At 37.1% G+C, this 27,450-nt stretch overlaps 2 protein-coding genes across 5 annotated transcripts in view; one reads left to right on the top strand and one right to left on the bottom strand.

The window, feature by feature from the left end:
* The window catches only part of LOC144653725 (phosphorylase b kinase regulatory subunit alpha, liver isoform-like), a 33,505-nt gene continuing 6,055 nt past the window's right edge, over window positions 1–27,450 (bottom strand). Inside the window, exons 12-37 of one of the 3 annotated variants that reach the window (XM_078513792.1) lie at window positions 27,078–27,200; window positions 23,138–23,233; window positions 22,264–22,371; window positions 21,962–22,040; window positions 21,503–21,637; window positions 21,162–21,192; window positions 20,931–21,009; window positions 14,712–14,856; window positions 13,940–14,009; window positions 13,609–13,688; window positions 12,880–12,950; window positions 12,570–12,687; window positions 10,304–10,399; window positions 8,227–8,392; window positions 7,579–7,657; window positions 7,288–7,365; window positions 6,806–6,885; window positions 6,644–6,722; window positions 6,339–6,468; window positions 5,164–5,262; window positions 4,432–4,532; window positions 3,524–3,562; window positions 2,346–2,543; window positions 2,048–2,101; window positions 1,621–1,824; window positions 1–678 (exon numbers count right to left, since the gene is read on the bottom strand). In XM_078513792.1, coding sequence (XP_078369918.1) covers window positions 478–678; window positions 1,621–1,824; window positions 2,048–2,101; window positions 2,346–2,543; window positions 3,524–3,562; window positions 4,432–4,532; window positions 5,164–5,262; window positions 6,339–6,468; window positions 6,644–6,722; window positions 6,806–6,885; window positions 7,288–7,365; window positions 7,579–7,657; window positions 8,227–8,392; window positions 10,304–10,399; window positions 12,570–12,687; window positions 12,880–12,950; window positions 13,609–13,688; window positions 13,940–14,009; window positions 14,712–14,856; window positions 20,931–21,009; window positions 21,162–21,192; window positions 21,503–21,637; window positions 21,962–22,040; window positions 22,264–22,371; window positions 23,138–23,233; window positions 27,078–27,200 — 2,739 coding nt within the window. In that variant the 3' untranslated portion in view covers window positions 1–477. The remainder of the gene's footprint in view (window positions 679–1,620; window positions 1,825–2,047; window positions 2,102–2,345; window positions 2,544–3,523; window positions 3,563–4,431; window positions 4,533–5,163; window positions 5,263–6,338; window positions 6,469–6,643; window positions 6,723–6,805; window positions 6,886–7,287; window positions 7,366–7,578; window positions 7,658–8,226; window positions 8,393–10,303; window positions 10,400–12,569; window positions 12,688–12,879; window positions 12,951–13,608; window positions 13,689–13,939; window positions 14,010–14,711; window positions 14,857–20,930; window positions 21,010–21,161; window positions 21,193–21,502; window positions 21,638–21,961; window positions 22,041–22,263; window positions 22,372–23,137; window positions 23,234–27,077; window positions 27,201–27,450) is intronic. The other 2 variants (XM_078513793.1, XM_078513795.1) reach the window with 2 other exon arrangements.
* Window positions 25,227–27,233, top strand: LOC144653801 (pituitary homeobox homolog Ptx1-like). 2 transcript variants are annotated; one of them, XR_013570825.1, is made up of 3 exons: window positions 25,227–25,748; window positions 26,027–26,491; window positions 26,534–27,233. XR_013570825.1 is itself a non-coding variant. In XM_078513904.1 (2 exons), exons 1-2 carry the CDS (start codon window positions 25,524–25,526, stop codon window positions 26,114–26,116), a joined length of 315 nt encoding a protein of 104 aa, XP_078370030.1. In that variant the 5' UTR covers window positions 25,227–25,523; the 3' UTR covers window positions 26,117–27,233. The 2 variants fall into 2 exon arrangements, 1 of the variants encoding a protein (XP_078370030.1); XM_078513904.1 differs by having other exon boundaries at window positions 26,027–27,233.

Raw genomic sequence — 27,450 nt, 5'->3', positions numbered from 1 at the left:
ACTAATTGTTTTCGCTAGCTTGTAAAACTAAGCTTCTAATAAATGTCCTGCAATGCTTGCAAAACTAATAAAACCCGCCTTGCGGACACTTCGGTTCCTTAGCAAGCTTAATTGCGCCCCCCCCCCCCGCTCAAGAGAAACGTTTGAGAGCCACAATTCCATACTAATGACGTAGCTTTTCAGAGTTTCGTTTAGTGTCTCCAATTGGTTGTTTTATAACGAGCGAAAATTTAAAAGCGGGCAACAACGAATCAGAGACAGTACAGGGATCTCTGTAATGTTACGTCTTCAGTACGTCCTTCGAGGGGAGGGGGAGGGGGAAGGGCGGCAGGGGGGTGAGAACTGAGCGCGTCGTATCTGATATGCAGCCATGTTGGCAATTCAGGAAACTTCAAGGTACTCAGTTAGGTTCCATTACCAGAACGTCTATTTAAACTGCAACAGTTCTTTTTCTTTTTTCCAGATACAAGTGCGTTGCTAGGCCACCACGCATTCATTCTGGTGAGGCAGGAAGCTGACTCTCTTGGCAACAACTCTTGAGAAGTAAGTCATGGTACCAAATCGTCCACTTGGTGCGGTGTCGTAGAAATACCGACAGATTCCTGCCGCTCCACCACAACTGATTTTCTCGTGAGCAGGACGAGCGCAACATGTCGTGGAATCACCTTTGATGCTCATCTGAAATAACAAGACGACGATACGATTACCAACTAAAACCAATAACCTTTTCCTTTTTCTGCCCTTAAAACTCGCCATGAAACACAATAAAACGTCTTAAAAATTGAAAATTAGAAGCGGCAACCATAAAACAGCTAGTTTTGCTTCCTCAGTCCGTGTCGGCGGCGAGAATTTTGAGCGCGCGCGTGGGATGGGAACTTTCCCTCGCGCGTCCAAACCAAGCAACTCACACCCTACCCTATGTTTACTCTTGCTACCTTAATTCTGTGATATTGCAGTATCTTATTATATTTAATCTACACATAACTTGTCGGAAAATAAACTTAGCCTGCAAAGCGTACATATACAATAAAGTGACGGCCACCATGAAAAATAGTCATTGCGGAAAGTCTGAGAGGAAAACGTTGAATACTAAACGAGATATTTCTTTTTTACAACGTTAAATTTGCAAGCATTTATACAGCTGTACATATGGCTGAAGTTACACGCCGGCCACACACACAAACACAAGCGTCTGTACGTATTGGAACCTTGAATGCATTGTTCAATACGTTTGGAACCTGACATGGTAACTAGATATAGGTACGGTTGCCCCAGAAAAGAAATGCATGAATTTTGATGCCTGCTGAAACAGAAATCTGAAAATAGGTTTACCCATACTAGAAACATTAGTATGGCTTGTTTACTTAGTCAACTTGGATTTTGTCCTAAAGTTTGCTAAGTGGAACAAACCATTGGAACCTTGGTTCTGTTTACTTAAATCTGAGCAATCCACCTTTGGAGATCGCTCAGATTGCAATCTAAGATTGCTTTATCTATATTAAATGGAACGGGAAATTTTTTACTAACGATTTTTCACTAACGATACCGTTTGAGAGTCAGGTGAATTTTGAATTATGCTAATCAGATAATAATGTACATAGTACTGCCAGCAGAAATCACCTGATCTTGAAGGTACAACTTATGTCCTTCCCGCACCAGTTCATCAACATCAATCCAGTCTCCAAGGGATTGTTCTGGATGATACTCCACTACAAGAGACAACACCATTAACATCTCCACAACCAGTTGGCGGTACTCAGGCTCAGGGATGCGATTCAGCGCAGCTTCAACACACAGCGCGAACTTCAGCTCTCCTGGGGTCATCTGCAAAACAGCGAATCGGAGGTCTGTTAAGAAAAATAAATATTCGCGGCCAGACCCGTGTGTCTGCTAAGCCTCGTTTCCATAATACGAGTGAAAAGAGCGCGCGTCGTCTCCATTTTCCCGCCACAGTTTTTTATAGTTTCGGCGGGAAATCACCATAGGAACTGAAGAACAATGACACAGTGAATATTAAGTTGAAAATGAAATTTTACTAATTACATACCTCTTGGACCTTAGCATTTGGTAATTCGCTGTTGTAAATTTTGAGGCCTCGGCACTAAAAGGATAAATGCGCTTCAGTCACGTAATACACAATAGTTAATCAAAGAAAAAAAAGAAAAACATTACAGGCCTAGAAGCTCTAGTGGGTCGTAGAACACACACACCGAAAACACCACAGGAAATGCTGGACAAAACTAAATGCGGGGTAGAAAAACATCCTGCGGATAGCATTACCCGTCCTTACAACGACCGGGGCCCGAACAACACAAGACCCAAACCTTCACTTTCACACAACGAACCTTTTCGAGAACTTTCCAGAATTTGGGGTAAAAATCCTCAGGGGCTCGGTTGAGGGCTCCATCAAGGCACCTCCTCCTGATCCACTGGCCAAGGCGGTCATCTCCTGAATGAGGATCCTCTTCCTCCTCATGTTTGGCGCTTTCATATTCCTGTTTGTTACGGTCGTGTAACGGAAGCAATCCTCTCCCACTCATATGCTAAATTAAATAACAATTCTTAGTGTGACGCTGCGCCCACAAGATCTGTCAAAAAATGACTTTTAAAAACAAGAAGGTTGTAAACTGTCTAGCATGACTAAACAAATGTCTTGCGCTGCACGATCATTTTCACCTTCCCCCCTCGCGCAAAATGCGTTACTGATGACGTAATACTACAGAAATCCGTGCAGTTAATCGACTGAGCTAGAACCAATCACACAAGACACATTAATACTATGGTGTGCCTCGGTTCGACGAGAGGCATTTGCTGACTCAAGCGACTACAATACATCGTCACAGCTGTTTGATTGCAAACCGGTTCATGTCCGCTCCAGTCCTGGGAAGCAGGAGAAGCCTCATACCTCATGCATTCGGCGATGTATTTCCAGTTTTTGCAGCATGACGCGGTTGAGAATATTTCTACAATCCATGATGGGGACGATTGTCTAGTGAAAGTTAGCCGCAAAATTTTTGTTAAGTCATAACATTAATTTGCTGTTGCCCAATTATATTTCTGGAGAAGCACTGTGAAGTGAATGACCCTGGCCAGTCCTCGAAACCAACAACAACAACAACAACTTTATTTGCACCCTTTACATTCAATTAAGTCGCAGTACACAGCACTATGTCATCCACGAATCCTCCCAAAACAAAGACTAACTGATATGCGTCGAAAAAAAAGAAACGTCGAAAAGCGCTTCCTGTAGCTTATCTAAATACGGCAGTTTACGTTTCCATCGCTTGATGGTTTTGCTTATTGCCAGTTCTTTAAGATTAAGTTGAGGTGCCTCGTATCACATTTTCTTTGTGCAAAACCACGAGAACTTTACTCATTAGCGAACAAACATCTAAAATGCTTCTAATAGCAAGTGCAGAAAAAAAGAACCCACAGTTTAACGTGCTTAGAAGTTATTTCCTTCACCATAAGACAAGCTTAACAGATTACGTTATAAAATAAAGTGCTTTGCTTTTTAACATACCATGTGCGTCCCCGTAAAGGCTTTAGCAGCACTTATTTTCTGTTAATAAATATGAAAGCGTGCTGTTAAACCGTCAAATAAAGAGTCAAAATCGTGCAACTACGTGCTTTAGCACTGAACAACTAACTTTCTGAAAGCGTGCTATTATACTGTAAAATAAAGAGTCAAAATTGTGCAACTACGTGCTTTAGAACAGCTAACTTTCTGAAAGCGTGCTATTAAACTGTAAAATAGAGTTAAAATCGTGCAACTAAGTGCTTCAGAACAGCTAACTTTCTGAAAGCGTGCTATTAAACTGAAAAATAAAGAGTCAAAATCGTACAACAACGCGCTTTAGAACAGCTAACTTTCTGAAATAAAGAGTCAAAATCGTGCAACAACGTGCTTTAGAACAGCTACCTTTCTGAAAAATAAAGAGTCAAAATCGTGCAACTACGTGCTTTAGAACAGCTAACTTTCTGAAAGCGTGCTATTAAACTGAAAAATAAAGAGTCAAAATCGTGCAACAACGTGCTTTAGAACAGCTACCTTTCTGAAAAGGCTATTAAACTGTAAAATAAAGAGTCAAAATCGTGCAACTACGTGCTTTAGAACAGCTAACTTTCTGAAAGCGTGCTATTAAACTGAAAAATAAAGAGTCAAAATCGTGCAACAACGTGCTTTAGAACAGCTAACTTTCTATTGACAAACAATGATGTGATGTTAAACAGTAAGTCTGTAAAATCGTGCAAACAATTTTTTTGTGAAATACTACAAAAGTGAACGAACTGTCAATTTTGGTTAAAAGAAAGTACATTGGTGCATCCACACTAGAACAAAAACCCACGGGGTTGAACTCAAAAGGTTGAAGAAAAAAGGGAAGTTTGGATGGCAAGGGGATTTTGTTAACAGGGTAAAAGGTAACTGACCCGTAAAGCACTTGATAGCTTTTTGATTCCAACTCTCTTGGGAAGATCGATATTAACTAAGGAGATCTGGTGCTCTGGAGATGGCTTGTCTGACATCAAATCTGAACAGTGACAAGAAGAAATAATGTAAGCACAGGAAACCCACACAACCAATTCGTTTTAACAGGGAGCCCACGTCACTAATGTGGATTTCAGTGGGGCCCTGCATGAAATAAACTACAGAATGTAATAAAAATGCCTAAAAAGCGAAAGCTAAAAATTTGAAGACTGTAAAATCTAAAAATTTAAGAAATGAGCACAAAGAATCAACATCTCAAGAAATACCCCTAATACGTCTTTTAAAGGTTAAAATTTTATTAAGGACTTAAGTTTTTATATATTTTCTGTATTTTTGTATTATTTTAGGGAGTTCTTATATAGGGATAGCCCCGTAATTTCCTTTTCTATATGCCTTTTTTCTTTTTGTTCTTACTTGTAATTTTGCGTCTTGAATAAAGAATGTATGTATGTAAAATGTCAGAAATGCTTTTAGCTTCATCAGATAAATTATATCTTACTAAATATAAAAACCATTGACAGCGATTGAAACGTTAATCATAATCATAAATCTTCTCCAGAGCTCTTCTCTCAGACATGCACAAACTGAAGAGCACAACCCGGGGATCATAATGTGTTAAATAACTACAGCAATGTTTAAAAAAATCGACACTTTGCAGTGTGACACGAACTCACCAGTTGTAACAACCAACTCTTTGCCACTCAGGATGTGATACAGGAGAGTTTTCATCTCAAAAGGACTCAAGTTCATGAAGTACTCAGCAGCATCCTCACCTAGAAGATAACAACACTTACGCTTAAATTGTGATTGAGATCTACTTTCTCCTTACAATATCAATACATTGTCAAGCAGACAGGTGAGGAGAATATAGACAATCATCAACTAGAGATGCTGTCTTGATGTAACAGCAAATTCTTAGAACATTTATAAATAGAAGTTGTATGGCCATCAGTGAAGAGAAGTATTTTTTTCAACTTGTTTATTTTTTTTTTGAACTTCCATTGCAACCATGCGATAAGCCTGCTAGCCTGTTCCGTTCTCTTAGTTCATGGATAAAATGCAAAAAGAAAACCGGAGAAAGGAAAGCGTTGGACAAAATGGGAGAGAGAACGCTCGCCCACTTTCCCCGCGTTTTTTCTACAATCCGAGAGCTGGCTAAAGCCTTACAATGCAAGGACATTTTAAACCGTACAACTCTTACCCTGTTTAAAAACGTTTAAAAACCTTTTTTTTTTTTTTTTTTTTTCCACATATTTATTGCCATTGTTAAATTGCAAACAGAAATTTTACAATTTTACAGACTTATACAAATTTGCGGTGCATATATACCAATGACACCGTTACAATATACCTATGTACTATCTTATCTATTTACCATTATCTTACTCGTAAGAACTTATGATTTAGCTATTATTACTTATATATAAATGCCATCTAGTCTGAAATTTGCTCTGCATATTATTTTTTACTGCTATATACTTCTCAGTTCTATATTTTAGATCAACTAGTTCTTTAAATACATCAATGTTTGGGATTTTTGAATGTTTCCGACTCAACCAGATATGCAATTTTGCTAGAATTAAAAAAATAATTCAACAAATCACTTTTTTCTATTTTCCCAATGAACACGTCTTTTAGCGTGAGTTCCTCCTGTTGGCCTGTTAACGTTAAACCGGAGAAAGGAAAGCGTTGGACAAAATGGGAGAGAGAACGCTCGCCCACTTTCCCCGCGTTTTTTCTACAATCCGAGAGCTGGCTAAAGCCTTACAATGCAAGAACATTTCAAACCGTACAACTCTTACCCTGTTTAAAAACGTTTAAAAACCTGAAGGACCCGAATGTGTCTTACCAGAACAATCCAGTGACCTAGCCAGTTCAGCCACCATAACTTCTATAATCAGACCAACACGAAGCCTCAGCATCTCGTTAAACAAGGACGGCTCGGTTCGAACAAAGATTCCAAGGTAAACAAGGAGCTCCTGGTAATGAAAACACACTTTATGTTAGCTACTCAATGCTGAAGCAATACAGAAAAAAATGTCAATCTTGGAGATCGACAAAGAAAATGATTAAAATATGATATTTGAAATAAGAGTAAAATCTAATAGCTAATTCACTGGAAGAATCACCAATAAATATTATTCTGTACATTACCTGTGTCACTACACCAGTGCTCATATCCTCACCAAACACATTGAAGATTATGTTCTTCATCTCTTCTTGTGGAAGAGGTCTGCAACAAGAACCAAAAACTGACTAGCTGTCACAACAAACAGGAAAAGAGAACTGAGAAAAATGCAACCTAACGTGACTCACCTTGTTATAACCTCTTCATGTCCCCCCTGCGGGATGCCCACAGTCAATTGCTTCTGGTGAACTAACAGATCCGTTGCAGCCTGGTGAAGAATGAACAAAGTAAAATTATCGCAAAACTATATGTCAGAAAAGTACTTTTAGGAAAAAAACATTCAACATATTTACAAAGTGAAGGTGTGTTTAAAAGATTCGGGAAAGGTTCAGATTTTACTGAACTAAACTCTTGCAATCTTCCATGCCATCTCTTTATTTTTTCACAAGAAAAGTATTCAGGCAAGAATGAGGAAAGCCATCAGAGGTATCAAGATTCTGTTTCCTGAAGGCGATTGTGTAGAAGTAGCATAAGCCATGCTAAAAACGGCAAGCTGTCTTCCAGGACAAAATGGCTATGTTTTATTCTGGACCCCCTTGGGCTTGTGATAGTTGAATCTCCCAAAATAACTTGAAGAAAGCAAACAGAGCAAAATAAATATTTAATTTACCTCCGCCAGATCTTCTACTCGTTTCTTCAGAAGCCCAGCCGTGTGTCTGACTAAAGACCACATTTTAATTTGACAAGCCTACAAACCAAACAACACAAAGTCACGTTTACAATTTTAAGCTGTGAAGTCACTACAAATAACTAAAAAAAAATCCTGCATGTCGCAACGGTTACAAAGCGATTTCATTTAACAAACAAGGAAATAAGCTACTAAAAAGCTAGACAACAACGTGATGTTCTAAATTTAACACAGTTTCATGTCAAACTAAAACATTAGAATACATTAAGGTACCTTCTCATAAAGTTCTTCTAGAAGTTTCTCGACTGTAATTCCTCGTTCACCAAACAGGTGCGTGTCAAAGTCGGGACCTCTGAAGGATCACAACGAAAAACAAAACGTCATCAATACTGTGAAGGTGGCATTTAAACAAAAACAATGTATTGGGGTTAAATTTGTCTCCTGCATTTGTCGGGTGTGAATGTATTTATGTGTGGGCGAAATTGTTAAAGTACATACCCCACCCGAAAACAACAACAACAACAACTTCATTTCGGAAGCTTGTTTGATTAGTATTGAGGCAAATTGGTCTCGCCTCCAGTCCAGTCTATAAAGTTTACAAATAACAAAATAAAAAAACAAGACCAATATTTCCCCAATACGGACCTCACACTCATTCAATAACATCTACGAACACAATTCGCGGTAAGAGGCACACTAGGTTAGCACAGTGGCTTAACAATTAGCGCGCTGGACTCTGGTTCGAAACGTAATGTCTGTCTTCAAGCCCTAGCCGGGGTCATTGTGTTACAATTTACACAGTCCCAGTCGCTTCATGCTACGGCAACCGGATTTAAATGCCGCCAGTGATAAGTCCTACTAGATTCTAGATTCTTTTTTCCCATTTAGCACAAGTAAAAATATAAATCCATATTTCTTTACTTTGTATTGTACAAGAAGTGTAGTATATCAGCTTGTGCATCGATTGTCCCTGCTTCTTCCAACTGATTCAGATATTCTCTCGTCTCCATGTCAGCTGACATTGCACGTGACCTGGCTGGCGTCCAGCCATTGGCTGCTCTATCTTCAAAATCGTTACATCCGGGAACTAGGGATAGCAAAGATGGACAAAATTACATCAACACAAAAGCAAACAAGAAGAATTGAAAACCTTGGAGATTATTAAGTGACGAAACCTGTTATCTCCAAGTTTGTTACACGAGCAGAAGATAGCGCCGCATGATAAAACTATCATATCCCGAAATGAATCGTTTTTTATCCTGGACTGATTTCTATACTTATTTTTACTTAGAGTGCTTTTCCAACGACTCTCAACTCATGTTAGTATTCATTTGTCTTTATTGCGATTTCTGAGCTCAGTTTTTGTTATGCATGCATTGAAAAAATAGAAGACCGGTTGCTGTTTCGACCTCCCAGGCGCAAACACCAAAACCAAGTGTGTATATGTAATTTTATATTTTTAATTTATAATATTATTACTTCTTCAGTCGTGGTTAACTCTTTATTTTATATGTGCTTTAAAAGAGTTAAATTTATGTTTACCTATCCGTAAAATATTATTTAATCACCCTACATTACATTGTTATCATTTAGGTGTTTCAAAGATATCATTAATTTAGTTTTGAGTAAACTATGGAATATTTTATAATTTTTAGTCGTTATCATATGAAGTATAACAGAAGCTCCAATGTAAAAGAGATGTCAGTTCCTTCATTTGTTTTTTTTTTCCTTTCAATTTGTACTTAGTTTAGTCATGTTGTGCAAGGCTTGTTTCATATTGTAATTCGTTTGTGTCTGTAGTATTGTAATTAGGTTCTTGTATGTATTATTGTCATTGTAATTTCTAAAAAAAATACAAAAAAAGTAAAATACATCAAATCTCATAAAACGAAAACATAACATCTGATGTCCAAGCGCGAATTTCAGTTTTCTTTCATAAATTATCAGTAATTGTTAAATTGAAAACTGTTAACCTAAACGCAGCATTGAAAAGTGTTTTGAAAGAACAAAAAATAATAACAGGCACAAGTTTCTAACTTGTTTTAAACAGAATGTTCATTCTTATAAAATAATATTGGTTGGAGTGAGAATCGCCAGACCCTTTTACATCAGAACTTCTTGTTTTTAAAAATGCAGGTTTATTGAACCTATATGAGAACCACGTTTAAGAATGAGCTGAGTGATAATTACTTAAAAGGTGTTTAATTGTTTAAAGTATATTGTGCATTGTAACTTAAATTTTAATATGTCTTCTTCCAATCTAGTTAGTCTAGGCTGGCTAATGGTGCAAATTGAGGTTGTGAGTTGGAATTGGAAATGTTTTGATCTTCTTCTCGAAACAAAAACTCGTGTTATGCAGGTATTCAACGCAATCCTTTTAAAGCATTCAATAATCTACAGGTTTCTTTCCAACTACTTAAATTAAAACACATCAGCGATGATCGTTCGTTAAATTCACACTGGAACCCGTGTTTTATTCTCATGCTTGATTTAATTTATGCACATCACTTCTCAAGCAAGATCAGTTTACTGTCACTGTCTTGGTACAAATTAGCATGTTAACTCCCCTGTTGATCATCAAACAATCCGAGATAAGAAGAGAACTGGTTACAGTGTAGGAATCAATTCATCATGGCATCTTGCACTATTCAGTGTTGAGTGCATCGGTGCACTGTTTTCTCTCCTCCTTTGTATGTTTGCTTTTTTTTAAATTTTTTTTTTTATGTTTTAATTCCTGAAAATCCCATTGGTTTTTATTGTAACCTGCTGAACGACTCAATGTAACGCTCTCTTGGTACTCATCTCCCTTTGACAAATATACGTCCTGTTTAAAGGAGTTTTTATGAAAGTACATATGATTCTGAATTTGCATCAAACAAAGTTAAATAATCAGTTTACGAAGTTGGCTGAAATCACAATAAAACACGTGCACACAAAAAATAAAAACAAACAGAAAAAAACACACAAAACACAAAACAAGCCAGCCGTGCCAAAGTACCTGATCCGGTACTCCAGGTTGGTGAAGGAAGGCTGCGTGTTGTTGAGTCAGTCTCATCAGTGTCGGATGATGTAGAGTGGAATAACCTGCGTGTGGCTGAAACCCACGTGATTAGTGTATGGGAAACCGTCAATAAAAATCCTAAGTTAAAATCCCAGTTAGAAATGCTACCCAGATCGCTGTAAACCAAACAATAAGAGTTTGATTTTGTAGATGATGACAGTAAGTCACTACAAAGTGAGAACGACTAAGGATAGAAATGGATTGCAATATACTTAGATACACTTGAAAACGCAAGGCTTACATGTAGGAAACCCATCAATAATGGTTTGATTTTGTAGATCAGTACTCGACAAATGACAGGGACCCATTAGGAAGTGAGAAGGACTAACGAAGGCGAGGATGGAAATGGATTACAATATGAACAACCTTGCCTTGAAGTTATGCATGCTCCTCCGCGTGCATTCACTCCCTTTATCAGCACATGACTTAATTTTTTACGAAGTGCTTACTGTGACCACTCTACACAAAGAGCACAACGTTACAACAACGTTGTGCTCATACTAATATTGCAGGTGATCTACACAACACAGATGCAGTCACATACAGCAAGTATATATGTCCTATTTACAGCATGTATGTTTCAACACACAGCTACAAGAAGAGTTAAAGTTTAATGTTATAACATGCATTAAAGGTTACATTGCCAGGTTTACATTTTTAAAGTTATTACTTTATTGTTACTTTAACTTTCCTCAGTTAAGTTATCTTTTCAGTTAATACATGCAGTTGTACTCCACAAAATAACTACAGGGACCAAAATACAGTATAAAGTATAGACAAGATCTATAATTATTCACAAACACCACTGCTGACTTTTTTTTTTAACCCTCTAACAAAAACAATCGATGTTCCTTTTTTTACGTGAATATGGACGCCCTTAGCCGAATGTAAGACAAAGTTGTCAGCAGTCAACAGACAAAATAACTACAAAAAAAAGGTTCTAAGCGGCTTTTGGAGTCTAACATCAGTGATGAACTTTACCAAAACCTAAAATGTTGCTTGTTCAAGGTACTGGCTGTGCGTTTTTTTTGGTTTTGCAGTTTGCTAGGTTTTCAAGGTTCAACATACTCTAACTATTATAAATACGAACAAATAAAATTTCTTTTCCAAACAGGTGAAAATAAAGTTATATGCATGCAAGTTTTCCAGTGCCTGTCACATGTATAAGTGCTTGCTCTAAGTTTACATCAGCTTTTAAACTGTCTGCGACCAAAGTAATGTTTTTTTTTTCTGTTTTCTGACAGTCATAAGAAAAACACCCTAAGAATATTTGTCTATATACAGTGATTTAAATCAGAGGAGAGAGAAAACATGTCCTTCAAAGTCCGTTTTGTGGGATATCAAAAAAGCACTCCTCCTTGCTATCTATATTGGGGAAACGCATTACGTGACGATTCAACGGCAGCTACAAAGGAGACTGTGTGACAATCCATACAAGGACAGCAAAGAAGACTAACATAGAAACAGCACACAGTTGACTAACACCTGCAAAATTAGCTTTACGTTCCAAGAGTATAACACTTAACGGTATTCCCTTTACTTAGTTGATGACTAGTTCTCAACTCAATATGAATGAATGAATGATGTGTCCTAACACATGTTAATCAATGCTGTGACATAATTTGTCGCTGTGCATAAGATTGGGCTAAAGGTCATGAGACACCACTGATTTCCCTTTTTTATGTATGATCTGCCAGACGGTACACCACCAGCACCCAGCTTTGCGTCCCTCACTCCACCAGCACCCAGCTTTGCGTCCCTCGGCACTCCAGCAGAGGCTAACAGCTTTGCGTCCCTCACTCCAGCAGAGGCTAACAGCTTTGTGTCCCTCATTCCAGCAGCACCCAGCTTTGCGTCCCTCACTCCAGCAGAGGCTAACAGCTTTGCGTCCCTCACTCCAGCAGAGGCTAACAGCTTTGCGTCCTCTCAATGAATTTACTTCTTCCCAGACTCCCACCATGCCTCAGTGAATGAGAGAGGCCCTAGTTCTTTAACCTCCCTTTACTGTTTTGTATAAAATCAGTGTGGAAGAAAAGACATGGGAATGACATTTCTGCCCAAGGGCATAACAGTCATAGCCAGCATAATGTTATCAGCTAGTTGGAATTCACAACCTCTTACTTTGCAACCCAGCGCTCTGTGGATCAACTGAGCTGTGGTAACTTAACACTGTTATAATATCTAAAAAATAACGAGTACATACGTGATGTGCCACTTGACGTATCACAATACACGGAGATGCTTCTGCTTCTTCTCACCATTCCCTTGTAACTGGCCTTTCTTTTAACTGGACTGTGGCCAGGATTGCTTCCAGATCGATTCTGAAACAAAGATTCAGTCAATTTCCTTTTTGATAAATTTGCCAATAAAAGCATGAAATTTCCTAATTCAAATAAGAAACACATGGCTGCAAACATGCAAGATGCCAAGTGGACCTTTAAAATTTGTCTTATCTCAAACAGAATAATTGACAAGCAAAAAGGATCTGTCTAAATAAGTACTAAAGAACTTACCCTGCCAGCATCAGAATCAGTACGCCTAAGTATCTCACTTGATTCTGGATTTCTTCTATGTCTCCTGAGTTCTACAGTGTACAAGGAGAATAAATATGGAATTTTAACAGTATAACCCTGATATAAGGAGGGGTATCAAATGGTCTTTGCGAGCATTTGCGAGCATGCGAGCACAGCGTTTTTCTTTGCGAGCACGAGCATTGACAAAAATTAGCTTTGCGAGCAACAAGCACTTTTCAAAAAGCTACCCCACTAAAAACCAAGCATGCGAGCACTTGTAAGAACGTGCGAGCACGAGCAAACGAGCACCCACAAAAATTTTGTGAGCATTCCGAGCAAAAGCTTAATTTTGCGAGCACTGCGACATTTTGAGGGACCATTTATGACCCCTATAAGGCCTAGTAATACGGGAAACATTCTTTGTCAACTTGTCTCGCAACATTGCACTGCACTGCAAGTTGTAAAGTGTTTGCATGTATTATCTCCCATGTTAATAGACATGAGTTCAACTTTGTGCAACATGTTGCTGCAACTTGCAATCCGGGTGGTAATATGTGCAACAACACTTTACAACTTGCAATGCAACAATGTTGCGAGACAAGTTGAAAGAAAATGATACTGTATTACTGTGCCTATAGGCATCCACTGCATATTAAAACAACATCAAAATATATTTCTCTTTTAGATTGACCTTGAATCTTTAATCTTTGTTTGCTATTCAAGACTAACCTTCATCACTGTCTGGAATAAAGTGCAGACTGGTTATGCAAGATGTACTTAAGAAGTCAGAAAGGTACCCCAGCCGAACTCTGAAACAGAAAAAAATGCTATTTAACATGCCACATTATACAGTCTACACGTGTTACTATTATTCGATATTACTGTTACTACTGCTTTTGAGTGGGATCTGTCAACCAATAAAGGTATAATATTTCTTACTCTCAGTTTCATACAGTGTAGCTGCATTTTATTTCCCATTTATTTAATATTCATTTTGTTTGATCATCATGAAGTCAAGGTTCCAAGGTTCTAACATTGTCAGAACCCGATTAAACCGCACCTTACTCCAGATATGTAACCACTTCTTAACTGCACAATCATCTTGGCAATAGATGAAGAAATGGAGTCCTCTACAGAAAGAAAAAAACAAACAGTTACAGCAAAAGTCTAATACTGTTTTGACGCTCATCTTTAATTTCTAGACACAACATCTTTCATATGAGGCAGAAAAGGGACCACAATCAATGACTGATAAAGTTGGCAAAATTTAAGTTCTGCTAATCGACACAGACTGGGTGCTATTTTCCTAGTGAGAAGGCTAGAAAGAGTTGCATACACATTGTTTTACAGTTAAACACTCTCTGTACAGCACAAACAACAATGTTCCTAAGTGACCTTGAAAAAACATGTCTTCTGGTAAATGCATAATTAAAACAAGTTACAACTACAAGCAGTCACTTTTTTCTTAGTCTGTTGACAGAACATGAAGCAAAAGAAGAGCCCAAGTACGAGTGGAAAAATGGCCGTACTAAATTAGGGACAGTCCTGCACAGCCTTGGTGGATAGATTTTTCAGATAATGTCAGGTTAACAGAAGCTAATTAATTTGACACTACAGACATTAGTGCACCAAACTATTTCCTTCTGGCCCCAGTTGTTCAAAAGGTGGATAACGCTATCCACCGAATAAAAAACTATTTGGTGGATAGCGCAGTATGCTTTGTTAACACTTATCCACTGAATAGCGACTTATCCGGTGGATAGCGTTATCCACCTTTTGAACAACTGGGCCCTGATGTAGTCTGGGCTGTATAGAGTGCCATGATAACCTACCAAGCATGGAGTGAGTGATTATCATTGTAAGGATTGGTCTTCCAAGGCGTCTCCAGTTAGCTCCCAGAAAGCCCACAAGAGACTTGATCCTGTCAGCAAGGAACTCGTTATCAAGTGCCAGGTAAAACTGATGATAGTCCAGAATCTGCAACATGAAAATGTCATTAAGAGTGTGCCCGTGAGAGAACAGGGCAGAACCAGGTAACAGGTGATACAGCTCATATCACCGATTTCGCCCAAACTTAGCATAAATGTTGGGTATGGTGAGCTATTTACTGTGACAAAACATCAGCTTAAAATATTTCATTCCCTTCAAGTTATGGCACCTTTTGCAAAAATGGCCATTTTTCACTAATTTATGCATATTTAATTAGATGACTTTGATTGACCAGTTCCACAAGAAAAAAAGACTTCTGAAAATAAAATTCACTGCACTACATTCTGTGGTTATTAGGCTTTAAGTACAATAATTCACTTCAACCGTCTGATTTGATTTCTTCTCCTCAAACGGTCTTTTGGAAGGTACACATTTCGTACTGTTGGAAATAGCCTTTAACTAGTGCCCAATATCTCCCATGAGCAACAACTTATATACATTATTCTTACATGGGTAATGAAATCCATCTCTAAACTTCACAAAAATGCCACAAAATGTCTGGGGACTTCAATATTTTATTAGTATTGAGGAACTAAACACACGTGACTTAACGATTTCTTGCTATTTCATCAAAATTCACCGAAACACAGAAGCCATTTATTTGCCTCAATTTGGCATAAAATCGGTACGAAATAGCTAATCAAGCATAAATCTATAGATAACAATCAAAATATTGGCGAAGAAAAGGCAGTTAGGACATTTTTCGGAGCGTTTTCAGAGCCGATATAATTTGGCAATGTTGTGATAGCAAATGTAAAAATAGCAGCGAAAGATTTTCTTCAAAAGCTCGCTCAATTCAACATTTAGGCACATCAAAGTTAAGAAACAAGAAAGTAATACTACATACATGCAACTTATCGACACACAGATGCTTTCTTTTGAAGAATTTGTTCTTCCTTGCTGCACTTCGATCCTTCGATCGATCTCAATTGACATGTACTGTTGCTTTGAGGCGCGATGAACTTAGCCAATACATCGTGGTTCATTCTTCGTGAAAGGTGTAAACAGGTTGTCAATAAAGTCATTCAAAGAGCTGTTCAAAGTTCACGGAAGGACACTTTTCTCAGCCAGTTTGCATGAAATAAATTTAACTGGAAAATAAACAGCCGCCATGTTGAATTTCTACCTTTGAGCCTGCGGTTTCAGTCAGCGGTACGGTCGTTCACTGGGCATCACGCGTCCATCACGCGTGACCACATGCGCGATCATTTGCTTTTCCTCTGCGAGTGTTCGTTGGATGCGTTTGTGATGAAAATGAGAATATTTTCAAATTATCGTAGGGAAAACTATTCCCTCCGCTACAGCTTGACGTGTTCACCGCAATGTGATGCTGAACAAACTCTAGGGTGCTTACCATTTGTTGGAGAGAACCGGTTGGAATTGAAAGGTTTCTTTCCAAAATTAGCAAACTAACCGAAATAGATGTCGCTTACCATTTGTAGCTCAGTTTCCTGTTATTTCTTTCCTAAGGATGGGAGACTAGAACTGGGAAACCTTACAAATGGTAAGAAAATTTCTGACGTTCCGTCAATTTCCGAAGAGATTTTCCAGAAAAAATTCTGTTCCATTTGACTTTCACCGAAACAGAGTTCTTGATTTTTATGTTCAACGGTCGGCATACACGGCAACCAAATCAAAATAATTGTTAATGTTCCAAAATGACGCTAAATGGCGGTATAAAACTGCTCCGACGTCTCGGCAATACTGCCTTTTTTGGGGTGGCACCCTGAAGAAGGCAGTATTGCCGAAACGTCGGAGCAGTTTTATACCGCCATTTAGCGTCATTTTGGAACATAAACAATTATTTTTAGCATAAAAGACGCTACACAGTTAGTAAGTAAGTAAGTAAGTAAAGTCTTTATTTAACGAGGGTAGCACTAAAATAGCATAAAAACACTAACAAACCAGTGGCCCTCAATAATTATTTACAATAAAATATAAAAATACACGGAACAATACGAATATTAAAACTATGGATAAACTATGAAATATTACGAATAAAAATACAAGAAATACGAGATAAAATATTAAAAAGGTAAAAAGAGTAAAAGTGTAACTAAATTACAGAATAAAATGATTTAAAAGCTGCTGTTCTTTAAAAATTCTCTTCCAAAGAGAGTTCCTAAAAGCTTTAATCGTTGATAATTTTCGCATAAATAGGGGTAGGCTGTTCCATTCTTTACAAGCAGTCACGGTAAAAGTTCTGCCACCTTCAGTTAATCGTTTTATAACTGGATGAACAACTGAGTTAAACAAATCAAAATGTCAACGTCTCCCAGTTACTTTCCAGACATTTGTATTTTTTATGGCTTGCTCAAATTCCCCTCCCCTGGCGGAAATAGTGATTAATACCGCGCATAACGATTACATTTTTTGACCAAATTCCCCCTACCCCCGGGGTATAAATGGGAAAAAAATGAATAACTCAGCAAAATTGGAGAATAACGTTTACCACGGGATAAATCACTATCCGGTTGATAGCGAGGTAGGTTTTGTAATCGTAGCAGGTGGTCTTTCTTGCGCAAGTGCTTTAGTTGGGGGAGCGTCTGTGCTGAACTGAACAAAGTATTCACGAACGAAATGCCTTTAGCGACGCAGTCTATATGGCGCAGCAAATATAAAGGTGTGAATGTAGAGAGAGAAAACAACAAAAAATAAAACGGGTTTCCCTCGCGTTGACCTCGAAGAAGACAGAAGACTACCTGTGCCGGTTGAAACATTAGCTAATAAGTTTTGCCGTCTTACGTAGTCCTAGTCTTGCAATAAATTTGTTTAGTGTTAATGCGGGGTTTAAGCTCTTTACAAAAGTCTGCATTCGCGTCTTTGTAACTCACATAGCCACTTAAATTGAGTCGGTGATGAAGAAAATTATCATTTGAAGCCACAATTCGTCACTTGCAATGTGGGCATTCAGGAGGAAAAATTTGTCCCCATAAATGCCCTTTTCTAAAACAAAACTGCAGTAATGACGTTTATCGGTAAATGGACAGATGGAGAACTTTGTGGGATCCCGAAAAAGAGAGTGGGGACAAATTCAGTCTCCTAGCTGCCAAAGTGTAATATAATATAGACGATTTGAACAGAGGGAATAGATGTACACAGGCCAGGCTGACAACCTGACCGCCATTTCTTCGAATGTCCATATTCACCCCCTCCCCCACCTCCCAAAAAGACAGAAACAACAAAAAAAACAATAAACATACTAGTTTTAACCTGATATAAGATGGAAAAAACTTGCTCTGATCATTTAATGGTTTCCGACATTTCAGAGCTCAATTTCAGAGCATCAAAACCGATTGCATCGCATACATTACACTGCATCCAGTGTATTTCTCATCAACTATTTATCAAAAAAATTCAAGGGAGAAGTTGAAAAAAATTCTCACTTTTACAAGAAACGCACACTACTTATAAGGCTAAGATCAAGCCCCGGTTGTTCAGAGGGTAGATAACGCCATCCGCTACTTATTCCAACGAAAACAAACATTTATGGAGGAAAAGCAAATGAACACGCGTGTGTTAAGCTATGTATAGGTGTGTATAGCTGTGTAGGGCTAGGCTATGTATCCCTTCTATGAATATCCCTATATAGGATTTAGTCAAACAACTATACGATGACTACACTACGTACTTGCCCCAGTGAACGACCGTACCGCTGACTGAAACCGCAGGCTCAAAGGTAGAAATACAACATGGCGGCTGTTTATTTTCCAGTTAAATTTATTTCATGCAAACTGGCTGAGAGAAGTGTCCTTCCGTGAACTTTGAACATCTCTTTGAATGACTTTATTGACAACCTGTTTACACCTTTCACGAAGAATGAACCACGATGTATTGGCTAAGTTCATCGCGCCTCAAAGCAACAGTACATGTCAATTGAGATCGATCGAAGGATCGAAGTGCAGCAAGGAAGAACAAATTCTTCAAAAGAAAGCATCTGTGTGTCGATAAGTTGCATGTATGTAGTATTACTTTCTTGTTTCTTAACTTTGATGTGCCTTAATGTTGAATTGAGCGAGCTTTTGAAGAAAATCTTTCGCTGCTATTTTTACATTTGCTATCACAACATTGCCGAATTATATCGGCTCTGAAAACGCTCCGAAAAATGTCCTAACTGCCTTTTCTTCGCCAATATTTTGATTGTTATCTATAGATTTATGCTTGATTAGCTATTTCGTACCGATTTTATGCCAAATTGAGGCAAATAAATGGCTTCTGTGTTTCGGTGAATTTTGATGAAATAGCAAGAAATCGTTAAGTCACGTGTGTTTAGTTCCTCAATACTAATAAAATATTGAAGTCCCCAGACATTTTGTGGCATTTTTGTGAAGTTTAGAGATGGATTTCATTACCCATGTAAGAATAATGTATATAAGTTGTTGCTCATGGGAGATATTGGGCACTAGTTAAAGGCTATTTCCAACAGTACGAAATGTGTACCTTCCAAAAGACCGTTTGAGGAGAAGAAATCAAATCAGACGGTTGAAGTGAATTATTGTACTTAAAGCCTAATAACCACAGAATATAATGCAGTGAATTTTATTTTCATTAGTCTTTTTTTCTTGTGGAACTGGTCAATCAAAGTCAGCTAATTAAATATGCATAAATTAGTGAAAAATGGCCATTTTTGCAAAAGGTGCCATAACTTGAAGGGAATAAAATATTTTAAGCTGATGTTTTGTCACAGTAAATAGCTCACCACACCCAGCATTTATGCTAAGTTTGGGCGAAATCGGTGATATGAGGTGTACCACCTGTTGCCTGGTCCTCTTATGGACACACTCTTAATACAGAAATTTGTTGAGCGATGTCAAAGAGAAAAAAATCATATGGTTCCACCACCCTGCTTGTGTCATGTTGATGTACAAGAAAGTACATGTATAAAGAACAAACAAACACTTTGGGTTGCCGAAAAAAAAAAAACATGATGTGAGCACTGGCATGGGAAAAGTTTATAACCCACTTGAAATCAGTAAGTATAATGGTTTCTATAGAAATGCATCAGAGGGTCTGTAAGATGGTATGGTGATTATTTGTAGCAAACTACATAGACAATGTTTCATAAGCAGGCCCGTAGGGTGGGGGGATTCGAGGGGTTCGAACGAACCCCCTAAAATTTTTGAAGTCGGCATTTTTGGGGGTTTAAAAAGATAAAAAATTGTACACAAAACAATCAAAAGACTGTGACTGGTCGCCTTACACGGACGACTACCTTCTTTGCCAGGATTATCGGAGGAAGCCGCAACATTTTGGCACTATAATGAGAAGTTTTAATCTTTTGGATTGGTCAAGCATGCGCATTTGTTGTTTTGTGGATTTCTGGACAAAGCTCTTAGTCTAAGACAATGTGCGAGCATTGTAAAATAATCCTAACCAAAATTTCTGAAAGTTATAGAATTACTCCCGGAAAGAAACTACTTGCCAAGACATAGAACATGTTCAGTTGTTGTTTCTAAAATACATAATTGTATAACATGTCAGATAATTAACATTCTTTCAATTTCTTGTCCATTCATTCACCCAGTTTGTTATTTTAATAATCGTGTTTTGAATACTGTCTAAATGCACACACTCATTTCTGAACATTTCAGAATTTTTTTTAGAATGAAAATTACTTTTCGAAGAGCTTATATTGAAGGAAAATGCACCCCACCTCAGAAATGATGTCAAAATGCAGGAAATGACACTTGAGAGAACCTAAATTTGCAAAATTTCCTGTGGGGGGGGGGGGGGGGGAAATGTCTGTAGACCCCCTAGAGGCACGCGCCTTCGGCGCTCGTGTTAGCGCCTTTGGTGCTAAAAAATAACTCCCAAAAAAAAAGAACCCTTCTCCAGATAATCCACCCTACGGGCCTGGTTTCATAAGACAGTTTTTTTAATAAGATTTTTAAGGCAATTGTTAAGCATATTATTTTTCTTTACAACCTTCTTTTTTTATTTAGCACAATGAATCATGATGAGATTGAGAAGAAAACATCTCATGGTTATTACTCCAACAGACTTACTTGATATCAAATTACTAACATCGCTAGATGTGATTATAATAATTTTTGTGAGCTCACCTGAGGTGTAAAGGCCAGAATGGAGTTTCCCACATTGTACAACATGCTTGTTCCTAACACCCCAATGTGATAGTTAGGTCTGAAAAGAGCATATTAAGCAAGTCAGAAGTACTCGCTTTTGACCACTTGAAATGTGGTATGCATGTGAAGTGATCAAAGAATTAAAAAACAAACTTTATACATTATTTTGAACTTTTTTTTAAGCCTGTTTTTCTTTTTACGAAACATTACCTGCCAGTAAGTTTTAGCTTGGCATTTTTTCCTGAAAAAAGAAAATCAAAATTATATTATCATTTATTTTGACTTGAAATTTGTCATTTGGGGCAAAGTGTTAGAGTGAGGTACTAGTAAGGATTAATGTTTTCAATTATTGTTGGTCTGGGTTTCAGATAAGTTTGAAAAGGCAAATTGTCAATGAGGAATTGCACCATGTCAATATTTTGTCAAGTCAGGAAATGGACCTTGTCTTATCTGGAAGACTGTTTTCGGCATTTTCCTCCTCTTGCCTTTAGTATACACTGTAGCTGCTGATGCAGACTACTCAAACAAAAAATTAAGCCACTTGTTCTTACCAAGCTGTTGGTACATGGAGCTGAGGGTGCGAGCTGGAAGAACTTGGATTGGGTTAACATGCTGTGTCACTTGGACAGGAACATCAAGGCTTCTAAGCTGTGTTCTTACCAACTCATCTTCCGCAAGAAGGGAGACTGGTGTGTAAAAAAAGTGAGAAAGCAAGCTTTAATTGGGAATTGTAAGTTATATAATAATAGTAACTAAGCAAGACTATGAAAAACAGGAGAAAATAATCTTAGACTAATACATGTAATCTGTTTTGCTATGCTTCTTAGCTTGTTTGCGATTTCCCTCTCTAAATTAATTCTATAAAGAAGTAATATATATTTACATGTAACTACTTAACAATTTATCTGATTTAGTGACAAGGCATGTCAGGAAATAGGTAAATTTGCTAGGTTATACTGTATGCATTTGTGTCTAGATTTATAAAATTGCCCAGGAAATGCAGCATGTACCTTGCACCACTACATCTGGTCTCTTGTCGGTGGAGTGTCTCCGATTCAGAGGATCAATCTCTCCAACAGCAATAAAGTTCTGTTTCAAAGATATTAATAAATCAGCTAGTCAGTATATTTCTATGAAATTAAACAACAAGCAAAAAGGTCACAAAAATGTTGCTGTAAACTTCAGATGGTATCAAAACTTGGGTGTAGGCAGAAATTTGATATGATGTACCTGTAAAGCATTCAACCAACAGTCTTGAATTGGCACTTACAAAGGATTAAGCACAACTAATTTCAGTTGCTTCATACTGTACCTCCTTGAGTAAACATGCCAGGACATAGAGTGAGTGGGACCACAAGTGCAGCACATATTCACCACATTTTCTCTCCACACTGTGTGGATTGGCTTTCTCAATATCAACCTGTTAAAAGACAGTTCAATGTTGTTTTTCTTTTTGCATCACGCGGTTTACGCATCACTAGTTGCTCCCCAGGGGGACAACGAACAATAACCTCGATGTAGCTTATTAGAATTCTGCGAACCTTGCAAAAATCCATCATTCTCTGAAGAAGACCGCAGAAGATGATCAAAAATTTAGAGTATCGTTTTATATTTTTAGATCTGTTAAATTAAACATTTTTATATTTTAAGCTATGACTACAGATCGCTCCAGCAGTTTTATTTACATGTACTTGACCATTAAAATACAATGGAGTTATGTTATACATGTATTTACTTAGAAGATTGAAACACAATATTTCCATGGCGTGCTGTTCGCTTTACATAGTTATATTATAACAGGGCTGCAAATAACAGTCGGTCATCAGAAATTGGCTGACCAAATTTTGCTGTCTGACACAATCCCAAGTTTGGTTGGACATGATGTCCAGACAATTTTTTGTTTTTGTTAATCATTTTATGGCAATGATGAATTTATAAAAATCTGTTTTGTCTGACCAAGATGGTGTCTTAGAAGGACATATGTCCTTTCAAGTGAAAAAAAGGTGAAGTTCTAAGTTGGTTAATTTGTTTCAAGCTTTTAATAAAATGTCACTGTGTTCCTATCACTCTCAAAAATTACCCATCATTAAATATTTCTAACCAGGGACTGCAAAAAAATTATTAATAAATTAAAAATTAAAAAAATAAATAAAAATTTAATTATAACGTAACTAAAAATACCATACCTTGTCCCTGGGCACATAAAAGAATTCTGGAACCAAAGGGAGACCTGCTTCATCCCTCACTAACAGAGGATCCAGTAATTCTGTGTAGATCTTTACCTGTAATAAACAGAAGTAATACATATAGGATAATACATGGTTGCGCGGAGATATGATATTTATCTTCGAGTGTTCAATCGATAGCTCACGAGTGAGCGCAGCAAACGAGTGAGATGTCGGATTTGAACACAAGAATATAAATTTCATATCTCCAAGCAACCATGTATTATTCTGTTTATTATATAAACCTACTAATTTCAATGTTTTTGAGGATTTTCCGAATATTTCCGAAAAATATATGTTTTCCGAAAATTTCCGAAGATTGCCGAGGAAGAGCCGAAGATGTTTCGACTTAATATCGGTTTACCTTGGCTCATTGAGCATTGAAACATGGCAAACTCTGTGAGCTGATTGGTCAAAAATGATATCACACATGTGTGGATATCATTTTTATCCACACATGTGTGATACCATTTTTCTCGATTTGCTACCACTCGCTAAACCACTGCATTTTACTATCATGTAAATCAGGCGTTATTGAATTCAGGCGTTATTGAATTAAATCGTCACTTCTTATTACCTTCACAGTGTAGTAGCTGTTATTATTATAATATATTAAAAGCCGAATCAAGGACAGGATTATTTCTAGAAAAAAACTATCTTGACAGAAAATAGTTTTTTACCAAGGAAAAAAAGTTAATAAAAAATTGTTTTGGAGTTCTCCTCTGTTATTTTTTTGTGGAGATGTGATTAAACAGAAACTACAGCACCTCCTCACCCCCCCCCCCCTCTCATGGGGACCTTACATTGCATTGCTAAACACATACGTACACAAAGGTACATAAGGTAGGCATTAACATGTCCTAATGAGATAACCTTCAGTTATATTAATTATGTGAAATGAAAAAATAAAATAAAAAGGCAAAACTTTCTTTTTAAAGCCATATTACCATTGCTTCAAAAAAACTTAAGTTCAAGATGTTTTAATTCAAAATATAGTAAACATAATAGAAATGAATGTCTTAAAACCAATAACAAAGAAAAAAGGAAATAAACTCCATGTTGAAACATTTTTCCAACAATGGTTGTTCTGATTGCTGTAATTATCATGTTTTAAACAAAGAGGCAAATAAAAGGCTAATTGAACTCCATTGTAGTTTAAATGTAATTTGTGAATTATTAGTTCTAAGGTTTAAACTTTCATTTGATTAAATTAAATATTTATGGCTGCAGATTACTGCCAGGAGTGAGTGGAAATGTACTGTACAAGGCCATATTAAGACTCATTTTCTAGCAAGGAATTTAGAAACAGCCATAAAAGTGACTTGAATGTTTTAATAACTACTTGTGCTTCTAAAATGCCCACCTTTTATTTCATTTATTATTTCATTTATTAGGAAATGTGTCTACATGGACCTTGTTAAAAGCTCATTTACTATGCTTGTGCTTTATAAACTTATATATGAACAAAGCTGCGAAAATTGCCTCAGCCCCAAAAATTGTTTACAAATTTTGCTTCTTTAAATTTCCACACATACTTAACAAAGGAAAATTCAATATTCCACATAATTCACTGTCATACACAGTCATTGCATTGTACAGTTCAATTATTAATGAAGTGTACTCAAAGTAAAGAACAAACTAAATCACCAGTCAGGTTTAACCATGCACTGTACATTAAACAGGCTTTCTGTGTAAACAATGGCTACACAATTTTAAATAAAGGCTACATAATTAAGCAGACCTAAGGGATTAACAAGGGCATTAATTAACAATAACTAGGAACACATTTTGCATAAAAGATCTCAAATAGGTTGTGATAAAAAAAAAATCACACTTCTTATTCTGTTGATTTCACAACAGCATCCACAAACTGCATCAACCAAAGATACAAACTTTGAGAATTTGTGAATAATTACTTTTTGGGGGGTAAGATTGTTTACAGAGATAGCAAAAATGTGAAAGCACATTTATTTGAACAACAGAAAAGCAATATCATTGTGGTGAACGTAATGCCAATTAAATAAATGTTTAATTGGATGAAGATAAATGAATGCAAGAAACAAAGGAGCCACACTACAACTTATACATTTTGCTGTTTACTTAAACTCGCATCCTACAAAACATTTGGCATCATCAGTAATCCTTTTACCTGAAGTATGCAAAATGCCACAAAAATTTCAATATTTTCAGTTCTAAAGCCTGTTAATATCTTTCCTGGATGTGTGAAATTCCCTAAAAACACAAGACAGTCAACGAATCTCGTATGTGTTGCATCTGGAACAACGTTTTCTACATAACATCGCAGCTAAGGACAGAACACTTTTGATTTGATCAAGGAAAACATGCCATGAGAGAGCAAGAGGACAAAATGGTACAAGTCTCTCTTCCATGGAATAATATAAGCACAATTTCCACTCCTAGAAGTGTACCAGTGAGCCCGACAGCGCCTGAACACTTTTCCACAGAACAAATCAACAAACTCGAGAGCAGGTTTTCACACCAGAAGTGGCCAGATAAGACAGCAGTTATAATTATAGCGATGGAAAGCAACTTGCTTAGTACAGATGTGGAGGTATGAGCTTGTTCAGTCTATACATTCATGTAAATACATTTTAGACTCAGGACATGTTTTTTGACATGTAGGCTCTGCTTTGCCTAATTTTGCATGTCATCTTGTTAACCAATATCTTAACATGAGTGGCAGAATTTTAATGAGTTTAGCACAGGAGATCAATATTGGTTGTACTCTTCATGCAAACATGGTTAACTCCTAAAGAACTCAGTCATTCTAAACTATTATTATTTAATTAAATCAATTGAACAGCTGTTTTTTTTTTTCTTTTGAAACAGGTCTGGTTCCAAGCCAGAAGAGAGAAGTGGATACAGGGAGTAATGGCAGCCATTGCTGCCGCAAAAGACTCCTTATTAGAGAACCAATAACAATGCAGGAGTTAACAAGCCATAGCAATCAATGAATTCTATATTATGGAGAAAACAATTCTCTTGTTTTTAACGAAAGAAGTAATAACAAGAAGGTTCCTTGGATAATATTTTGAGCTGAAGTATAGAGAGGATGGCTACAGAGCAAGCAGAGGTGTTTCACTTAATGCAGCAGGAAGTAGCAAGTGTAGGAGCTACATACTGTTTGGACAAAATGGCACGTACCACACTAAATACTGATTGAACTACTTACAATAAATATACACTGTATTTACATACATGTACATTTCCAGTTCTGACATTGCTTGGATCATTTACCAGCCAAATCCTATTTTTATATCCTAATATCATAATTACAGTACCGCTCAAATGTAAGTTACCACCGTCTCGCGAGAAACGAGACGCGTCTCACGAGAGACGAGACTCGTCTCGCGAGAAACGAGACGCATCTTGCGAGACGAGTTTCGTTTCTCGCGAGTGCACTGCAAGTACGAAATTTTCGTCTTCTGTTGCATTTGTTCAAGTATGTCAATGAGCAAGGAAGGATATCCATTATAACTCATGAGTGTCATCATTGATTTTATATTATGAGTCTAAGATTCTTACAGTTGAATACAAGATGTGAGATTCTTATAATAATTAAATCAAAATATATGTTCAAAAATTACATGTATATAGAATTTCTTTATTGTGATATCTAAAACAGAACCAAGGTGATGTTAGATATAAACAGCTGTATATGTGGTGATGAGACATTGCCTCAAGTGTTACAAAAACTCTTCCCAAACAAGTCATAAACGAAAGAGAAAATAGAACAATTTAAAATGATGTGGAAAAATCTACCAGTTGGTATACTCAAATGTTATGACCACTGAGGTACAAGTACCTATACTACATGTATGATTTTCTTTGTTTTAAACATGATGACTCATTAGTGAGTTTGAGGTAATTTAACTCATACCTGCTCATCATCATTATTAAACAAAGCATCCAGCAGAAGATAACAGTAAAACAGTGGCCATTCACACTCAATGTTCTCAAAGATCTCAAGTTCAGCTGGTTCATAATGAAGTCTGAATGGGTCCTGCGGTAAAATAAAATTATGTCAATCAAACTTACAATGTAGCTTGATGTGTTAATGTTACTAACATGTACTGTACTTCCTGGAAACAAAGTTGTACATAGAGGCGTGGCCTTAATGTTTGTGCTTCAGATGTCTGGGTCAAAGTTCTGGTTGGGGTCTTTGTGTTGTGTTTTAGCACATAACACTTTTAGTGCCCATCTCTATAAAGGAGTACTGAACAAATGCTGGGAGGAACTCTATATCGCCAGTT

The sequence above is a fragment of the Oculina patagonica genome, chromosome 5, assembly GCF_052425735.1.
Source record: "Oculina patagonica isolate OP01 chromosome 5, crgOcupat, whole genome shotgun sequence".
NCBI lineage: Eukaryota > Metazoa > Cnidaria > Anthozoa > Scleractinia > Oculinidae > Oculina > Oculina patagonica.
This window is presented reverse-complemented; position numbering and strand designations above follow the sequence as displayed.

Coding starts and splice junctions, on each gene's coding strand:
- LOC144653801 (XM_078513904.1), top strand. CDS start 25,524: ATGAGAGAGCAAGAGGACAAAATGGTACAAGTCTCTCTTCCATGGAAT. Junction 25,749..26,026: donor TGCTTAGTACAGATGTGGAG/GTATGAGCTTGT, acceptor CTTTTGAAACAG/GTCTGGTTCCAAGCCAGAAG.